We start from the raw sequence: 9659 nt of genomic DNA on the forward strand, positions 1-9659 counted from the left end.
TTTGCATTTTTATATTTATAAATACCACAATAAATTTATTCTCATTGATATTTTATAACTTGTATGTTTTTTGTATATTTTCTAATAGCTCCATGTTTTGTATGTTTTAATGAATCTTTGTATTTTAATAAAGACGACAATAAAGGAGTGACGTTTTCTCTGTTTATTCAACTGTTGGGTTCTGTTTTAATGGAGAAAATGAAAGAATGAAGCTCCTCCGGCATTTAAAATGTTTGGTGTGGGAAGTTTGTTTTTTGTGTCTGCAACAGAAACTTCCGGATTTCTCTCAGCTGGGAACCTTCTTAACAAAAAACCATTCGACTGTCAGTAAAATATCTGAAGAAAAATACCCTTGCTTTTTTAACCTCATGATTTTAAAAGTCTGAGAAATGATTAAGATTTTTGAACTTTGTTAATGAAATAAACAAGGTTCAGGTACACAAGAATTCATGTGCAGACACAAAATATAAGTTTAACCGAAGCTATAAGACGACTTTAAACTATACATCAACAACAAATTATTACATTTCCCTAAAAGTGCCAAGTGACCAGAGTTTGTTCTCAGAGGAGGAACTGCACTTTAGTTTTGGAGCACAGCTGCAGGCGGTGAAGGAAACCCAAAAGGAGGCAGTTATTCCTTGCGGGCAGTAATTTGCAGCTCTGCAGGGACCGTGCCGTCAGACAACGAGCATCATTACTGACTATGACCTTTAAAACATTTTCTCTGCAGACTGTGATGCAACGCGTGCTTGTTCCAGGAGTTTCTGTCTTTCAAACAAAAACAAACATCTGTCAAACAGCTGTTTGACTTGAAAAAAAACATTGTCAGTGAAGAATGGTGGGTGAATCAGATAAACCAACGTTTTAAATTAAATGCTTGCCTTTCGGTGCATAAAAAAACAAAAAAACACGTCTTTTCTCCCCCATGCCTCAACAGCTCTGTAAGTAAAACAGAATTATATTAGGAAAAAAGTAAATAAAAGTGTTGGATTCGTTTTATAAAGAGGATAGTCAAACACAAACTGTTGAGCAATTTAAATCTTCTGCACAAATAAACAAATTATTGTCGTAACTTCAGCAGTCACCACGACCATTTGAATACAAATACATAAAAAAAAATCACCCTGTGTACCAACAGAAGATGTTCAAACTTGAAACTGACAAAGAAAAATAATGTCAGGCGTGTTTATTTGTTTTTTGTTTAGTTTGTTTTTCATGAGAAATGATAGCTGAAGTAAGTAAAAACAATTGATTTCATACTTGTGTCTGATAATCTATAATGATCAAACTGTGATTTATGCATTAACAAGTACACATGTCTGTATAATTCTTGGTACCTTTTGACTAAGTTAAGAACTTTGATGTTTTTGTTTTGTTTAAAAACTGCAGACCATGACGGACTGCAGTATCTTACTGGTTTGTTACAGGTTTGATTTCTGGTAAATTCACACTCAGTCTTTGGTGCCAGTCAACAAGCGAGAGGCAGAGTAAACGAGGACAGGTCAGCAGTGAGTTACAGGACTAACAGTAAACATACGTGCTACAGTATGTGTTGTCTTCATTGTATGTTTCTATACAATGATGAAATTAGTTCTCTGCATTTAACCCATCACCCGTGAGATACACCCAGGTGGAACAGTGGGCAGCTATGCAAGCACCCGGGGAGCAGTTAGGGGGTTAGGTGTTTTGCTCAAGGACACCACGGAATGTGGGCATGGCGGGGAGTCGAACTGCAACTTTCTGGTCCTAAGTGGGCTGCCCTAACTCGACATCATCTCTGCCCCCAAACAAGCAGCACCATTGAGGCTTGGATCATTGAGGAGAACACCTTCTAGTCAAAGGGTCAGGGTTCAATTCAGAGCTCCTGTAATGTGCCCAACGGTCCTTGGGCAAGACATTGGCCGCTCCCCATTGCATCCAGCACTCTTATTGAGCTGTGTAAACATAAATATATTATAGAAAGCACTAGACCAGCTGTGTGTGTGATGAGAAACAATGTGATGCTCTTTGCAGAACCTGGAAAGGTTAAAGAGTGTTATATAGGGTACTGTGAGTGTGAACCATTTACCATGCCCTTACCCACGGTCAGTGTGGCTCATGAAGAACATGCAACCTCAACACAAAAACCCCAGTTGAGACTCCACCTCTTTTCCAATCAAGGTCTTTTTATTTTCCAATTAACTTTTTGTTTTGTAACACAAACAGAACAGAACAGCTAACATAAAAATGAAACCCTCCCACCCCTTCCCATCCACACTGGATCAGACACACATAAAAGTCTTTATACAGTTATTTACATGTTTTCATCATATGACATAAAAGGTGTCCCAAAATCTTCCTGCAGAAACCTTCAGGGTATATCTGACTTTTTCCAGATGAATATGGCACATGACTTCCCTTATCCAATGTACTGTACTTATGCTGGGGTGTGGGTCCTTCCAATTGCACAAAACGAGTCTTCTGGCCAGAAGAGAGCCAAAAGCAATCACATCCTTCTCGTACTTGCTAAAGGACGTGTCCACAGGGACCACCCCAAACAATGAAATAGTGATGGTGTACAGCTTTTCCACATAGCCTCGAGAAGGTGTCAAAAATAAATTGCCAAAAGGTCCGCAGTTTGGGACAAGTCCAGAATGTGTGAAAGAGTGTAGCTGTAGTTTGTTTACAACGATTACATGCGGGGTTCAGGTCGGCTTTGATCTTGGACAGTTTGTCTTTGGACCAGTGCAGCCGGTGCACCACCTTGAATTGAATTACAGCGTGTCTCAGACAGACTGAGGATGAGTAAATGTTCTTAATGATCTTTATCCAGATTGAGTCTGATATGGATTCCTCCAAGTCTGTTTTCCATTTCAGTTCAAGAGAGTCCAAAGTGGTCTCACGGTATGAACTGAGCAGTGTATAGATCTTGTTGAGGGCCCCCTCGGTATCAGACCTGCATTCCAAAATCTTAACCACAAAATGTTTAGAGGGGTGCAAAGGAAAACAATCAGAGATAGTGCTTCTAACTTTTGACCTTCTTGCTGTGATACTACAGTGCTAACCACCAGTTGCACTGGTTACCTAATTCCATCAGCTAAACAAAGTGAAAACTAAATGAGAAATGAACTTGTTCTCCTGGTGGATTTCTCTAAAGAGAATATTTGTTTTCAGGTGACTGTGTTAATGTCATTAATTTTATTCATGCGTCTTCAAGGAATATGCTGCCACACGTTTTAATTTGAACATCCATTTAAAGAAAGTTCTTGTAAACAGTCAATGTTCTTTGTAATTAACGGTTTTTTTTTTTTTAAGGTACTAATAAAGTCTCAGAAGTTGTCTCTAATTGATCCCTTTGATTCTTGAACGGTGCAATGCACATTGAAGACTTCACAACATCCCACCCCTGTGTGCATGTGACCTTTACTGTTGCCGTCTAAAGAGGATTAATGAGACGGTTGTTTGCTGTTTGTCCTGCAGCAAGGGGTACTTTTAAAATTCACCAAGGATTAATGAAAATGTCAAGATGTCTCCAAAGAATTGCTTCCAGTAAATATACGGCAGCAAGTGGAACAATAACGTTGGGAGGAAGTTGAAAAAGTATAAGTAAAATGGTAAAATATCCTGTCAAACTTTAAACCTTCAGTTTATTTTCTGATGATTATTTTTTTATTGCATACTCACAAACAGAACGGTTGCCACTGAGGAGCTCAGCTGGTGATCAGAGAAGGGACATTTTATACCAACAGTTTAAGAGAAATGACTGGTTTACAGGTCAAGCCAGTACATCATGCAAACATCAGCAAGTTCCATATAAACTCATCTTTGGTGTAGAATACCAAAAGTAACTAACTTTTTATCGCAGTGAGTTAGAGAGATAAACTCAAAATATTAATTACTTATCAAATACACAAAACTGTTTCGTACTGAACATGAGGTTTGTTTGTTTTTTAAAGATAAGTAAAAATCTTAATATGTTTTAGAAAATAATCTTGAAACTAAACTTCTTTCAGTCAAACATTAAACACATTATTTCTGTATATCTTTAAACAGTCTGCTTGTAGGACAGCGTTGTGGTGCTGTGGTTAGAGCTGCTGCCTCACATCTAGAAGGTCCTGGGTTTGTTGCAGTTGGGGCCTTTGTAGATTCTGCATGGTCTCCCTGTGCACGGGTTCTCCAGATGCTCTGGGTCATTCACACAATCTCAAAATATGCCTCATGGGTTCAATAGTGATTTCAGTAGGTGTGGTTGTGCTACTTGGATGGATGGATGGATGGATGGATGGATGGATGGATGGATGGATGGATGGACGGACAGACAGACGGCTAGACGGATGGAGGGACAAATGGCTGGACATAGGAATGGAGGAATGGGCAGCTGGATGTATGGTTGGATGAATTGATTGATGGATAGTTGGATGGATGGATGGATGGATGGATGGATGGATAGCTGGATGGTTGGACATCTGGATGGATGGATGGACATTTGGATGGATGATGGACCGATGGACAGACTGACGGGCAGATGGATGGATGGACAGATGGATGGATGAATGGACAGCTGCATGGATGGGTGGATGAATGAATAGACAGACAATTGGATGGATGGATGGATGGATAGAGTTGGGTGGATGGATGGATGGATGGACAGACTATTGGATGGATGGATGGATGAATGAATGAATGGACAGACTATTGGATGGATGGATAGATGGATGGATGGATGGATGGACAGACAATTGGATGGATGGATGGATGGATAGAGTTGGGTGGATGGATGGATGGATGGATGGACAGACTATTGGATGGATGGATGGATGAATGAATGAATGGACAGACTATTGGATGGATGGATAGATGGATGGATGGATGGATGGATGGATGGATGGATGGATGGATGGATGGATGGATGGACGGACAGACAATTGGATGGATGGATGGATGGATAGAGTTGGGTGGATGGATGGATGGATGGATGGATGGATGGATGGATGAATGGACAGACAATTGGATGTATGGTTGGATGGATGGATGGATGGATGGATGGATGGATGGACTGTTCACTACAACAGGCCTGTGACTGGAACAGTGGCCACATGTGGTTCTTCACATGATGATGTAGAATTGTATGAATTGAGAAATCTGACCAACTCTAAACCAGCAGAAAACATTTTAGAAGAAGCTAAATGTCTGAAATACACAACATCAATAAATACAAAAATCACACATTTAATACGTTGAATACTTTAAGCTAAATGTATATTTTCAAGGACTTAATGAACTTCAATAAATACACCTTGGTCCAGTGGTGCAGCCAGTACTGACTTCCTTCCCTCCATTCTAAAGTTCTCTGCTTCACGACTTTAACTTTGAGTGCTGCAGCTGAAGTCTTAGCACAATGAAACTGGCGTTACACTTTGATTAATAAAACACCAGTGAAACTTAGACACAAAACAATTTGAATATTTATTTTATATCATTTATTTAAATGTTTTTTGGACATCCAGTAGTGGGTTCATATAGTTTAGATATAACAGCAACAAGATGCAAAACAAATGATGAGCATTACAAGGCCCTTTAACTACAGTAAAATATAAAAATGCTGTTGATGTTGGCAGAAGAACAACAAGCAGTGAAATATTTTCAGTATCTCAAACAAGTCAAACCCAAGAACTGTGTTCTGGTCTTGTGTGACCAACTGATCACTCAAAAACTGGATCGTTCTTTCATCATGTTTTTAACACACATTCAGTATCTATGCATTCATCTCTCCACCCACTGTTCCTCAGATCGTTGCCAACCAAATTACATAAAACGTGTAGAGAAACAATGGAGGAGTCTGGTTGTGTGGAGGTAGGTGCTCTGTGCAAACATCTGGTTTTACAATATATGAAATAACAGATTGTTCAACTGGAAAACAATGACCGAATCTTGTTGAATGATATCATACTTATGGGTTTACCGTTTTAAATTAATCTCATTTTTATCATTTCATTCATGATTGAACAGAAGTTGGAGACAGAAGACAAATAGAAGAGTGTCTGAAGAGAAAAGGTAGATTCAAGCTGATGTGGGGATTCTGAGGTCAGTGATTCTTCTCCAGTTATTAAATCCTTACAACAGTAGTAGACTTCAACTTTTTCTGTCTTTTTTAATGTTCATTGATGCTTTGATAATTTTTCTTCAATCTTGTAACTCTTATGATTATTTTTTGCAGTATCTGCACATGTTTGTTTTTCACATATTTGCATTGTTTCAATCATTTTGTTGCTAATTAAAGTGTCTTAAGATGTCATTTCTGATAATACCTGATGAAAAATGTTGGAACGATTAATAACGACTGATATAGAATTAAACACGTCATTCACAACATTTTATTTTGTTGTTGATTTTTGTCAGTATAAGGCCGGCAGTGATGAAGATGACGTGTTACATGCATGGATAATAGACACGAGTTATGTATTTGTTTGTCTTTCATCCCTGACCATATTTGAAAGTTGCACAGGTGAATTAGAATATCTCAACAAAGTTTGCAGTGGTGTGTGAGATGACAAGTACTAAAAGCATTATGGAGACAGCAAAAAGCTCAATGACGTGCATGAAGTAAAGGATTGTGCACTTAATGTGGTACAACCAAAGAGCCACAGCACAAATTGTCCTGAAACCAAGTCCTAAAGAGTTGCACCTTATTAAGTCAACATCCAAATGCACCAATAACGGGCTTGTGAATATCAAGAGCTTTTATTTTTATTAATTTAAACACCATGGCACCTTCGAAAGTTTTGATCCGAGCTCAACCGATCACGGCTGTATCACCTTTGCTTCTGTGACCTTTACAGAATTCAAGAAATGAACGTGTCATCTGCCAATGTGACCGTGGTCGTAGAGTATCGGGATTCCTTCGCCAAAGCCGTCATCAAGAATGTCATCGTCGTGCTTCTCAGCCTGCTCATCAATTACATCAACGCAGGACTCATTTATACCTTCTATGAACACCAGGTCGGTCCCGCCTTTGACGACGTCCTAAAATGCATTAATTTAGGAAATAAAATAAAAATCGTAGCTTAGCAGTTAACATTTATGGCAGCACTCCTCTTTTAAATGGTTTAATAATTGCTTGAAAATAAATTGAACTCCCACACATCCATTAAAATGTACTCATAACATTTTTCAGTCCACATACACTGATCAGGTAAAATAAAAGTGACTGGATGTTTGATTTTCACTTTTGTGTACTTCTTCCTGTAGGCACCTACACAATTTGAACATATTTAAGATGTAATGTTTTTCTGTATCTTTTATTTAATGTTTATTACAGTAAGAAGGTGTAAGTACAGGGCGCTTACCATACCAGGTAGCACAAGTACCTGGTACCAGTTCTAGTACATACTGTACTTACCTGGGATGTACCGTTACCATTACGTCTACTGATATTTTTAACAAGTCAGTGTATTTTGATCCAAGATATACAGATTAAAGATGTTTTCCAACTTCAGTGTAACAGTGACTGCTAAATGCACCTCACTTTATATAAAGTATTTGGGCAGAAATCTTCCAGACAGGAGGTTTTTGATTTGCTACTCTAACTTCCTGGTTCTCTTCCCCGTTTCCAGATCTTCAACTCAAACCCTCGATACATCTTGTTTTGCCACTTGGTGATCAACGATATGATCCAAGTGTCAATGTCTGTCACACTTTTCGTCACCAGCTACATCCTCTACAAGATACCTGTTGTTACCTGTTGCATCTTAATATTGTTTGGCATCATCACCACTGAAAACAGCCCCCTGAACCTGGCCTGCATGGCTATAGAGTGCTACATCGCCATCTGCCTCCCTCTTCGCCATGCTCAGATCTGCACCATCAAGAGGACAGTGAAAGTGATTGGTTTGATCTGGGTGACTACCATTTTGTTTGCACTTCCTGATCTCTTCCAGACCTTGGCCATTGAGCCTTTGGACTTCTTTAAATCCAACATATTTTGTCTCAGAGAAACAGCTTTTCGAAATCCCAGCATCATTGAAAGGAGGAATATTACCTACATTACGTATCTGGGTCTAGTATGGTGTGTTCTCTTCTACACTTATTTCAGGATCTTGTTTACAGCAAAAACAGCAAGTAAAGATGCTAAAAAGGCAAGAAACACAATCTTTCTCCATGCATTTCAGCTTTTGTTATGCATGGTAACGTATGTAGAGCACCTGCTGAAGCAGGCTCTACAGCAGTGGTTCCCTGAGCATTATTCAGATTCTCTGTTTGCTTGTTATATAGTTTTCCAAATCCTGCCGAGATCCATTAGTCCAATCCTCTATGGCATGAGAGATACAACTTTTAGGAAGTACTTGAAAAAATATTTATTATGTAAAATAAGGATAAAGTCGTGAAAAGCTTTTGAATCCTAAAACCCTCAAATGTATTACATGTCAGGTCCTGAATAAAACTCAAACTCCCAGAATGTCCCGTCTCACCTGCTGAAGCCTGGAGCTCCTTCAAGGTTTCTTGGTAGTCTCTCTCACTATTCTTTCTTGCACAATAACCCAGTTTGAGAATGACGACCTGCTCTTGGTAGATTTACACATGTCCCATATTCCTTCCATTTCTTGATGATAGATTTAACAAAACTTTTGGCCTTGAAATTATTTTTGTATTCATCCCCTGAGACTTATTTTTCAGAAATATTTTCTCTGAGTTGAATTATGACACAGTCACTTTAACAGGTTAGAGAATATTTACGCCATTACTTACTTTACTTGATATAAATATATTTAGCAGGTATTACAGTGTAGAAGTTTGAGTTCACTTTGACAATTAGGAGGGTTTACTTAATTTTATAAACTTTTTGTAAAAAAAAGTGGCACGGTGGCTCAGTCTGTTCAGACCCTGGCCTGAGACCTTTCTGGGTGGAGTTTGCATGTTAAATGGACTGTACTTATATAGCGCTCGGCTATCTAGTCATGATACTCAAAGTGCTTTACACTACAATCTGTGTCCTCATTTACCCATTCATACAGCACTCTACTAGATCTGTACAAAAATAAGGAGAGAGTGAGAGAGTGAATGGTTGTTTGTCTTGTTTGTCTCTATGTGTCTCTGCAATGGACTGGAGACCTGTCCAGGGTGTCCCCCGCATCTTGCACAGTGATAGATGGACATGGGCACCAGTGACCCTCATGACCCGAAATGGAAGAAGCGGGTGAAGATGGATGACTTATCGTTTACTGCTATTCTGAAAGTATCTAAAAATGACCAACGCTGATCTTAGCACGTATATCTCTGATGCATTAATATTTTCCTAAACTATTTTGAGTTTTGATCACCTGTTACAGATGTGATGATTGCCACGATTCCTGTAACCGCTCCAAATATTTGTATCGAGCATTCACAGTACAAATGTACATACTGCTACACCCCCATAGGTAGTAAATCATAAATACTAAAAATTATACATCATTGTGTACAATATCTGAAATTGTGGACAGTAGAATAAAAATATTTATGAGAAAGTTTCCTATTTATGTAACAATCTGGTGGTGGTTGAACCCAAAATGCAGGGAAAACTCGGAGGACTCAGGTTTTAAAGGAAAAGTTATTTAATAAAAACCATGAGAGCTAAGGGAGACAAAACCTGGACGTAGTGCAGAACAGGTAACAGGGACATGGAGCCTTCATGAGACAATGCC

The 9659-nt window shown here is 38.8% G+C and overlaps 1 protein-coding gene across 1 annotated transcript; it reads left to right on the forward strand.

Annotated features, from left to right (window-relative positions):
• Positions 1 to 6828: 6828 nt before the first annotated feature.
• On the forward strand, positions 6829 to 8363 carry LOC119412866 (odorant receptor 131-2-like). Its single transcript, XM_037679902.1, has 2 exons — positions 6829 to 6978; positions 7593 to 8363. Exons 1-2 carry the CDS (start codon positions 6829 to 6831, stop codon positions 8361 to 8363), a joined length of 921 nt encoding a protein of 306 aa, XP_037535830.1.
• Positions 8364 to 9659: the final 1296 nt, after the last annotated feature.

The sequence above is a fragment of the Nematolebias whitei genome, chromosome 7 (genome assembly GCF_014905685.2).
Source record: "Nematolebias whitei isolate Nwh7 chromosome 7, NemWhi1, whole genome shotgun sequence".
Lineage (NCBI taxonomy): Eukaryota > Metazoa > Chordata > Actinopteri > Cyprinodontiformes > Rivulidae > Nematolebias > Nematolebias whitei.

Coding starts and splice junctions, on each gene's coding strand:
- LOC119412866 (XM_037679902.1), top strand. CDS start 6,829: ATGAACGTGTCATCTGCCAATGTGACCGTGGTCGTAGAGTATCGGGAT. Junction 6,979..7,592: donor ATACCTTCTATGAACACCAG/GTCGGTCCCGCC, acceptor CCCCGTTTCCAG/ATCTTCAACTCAAACCCTCG.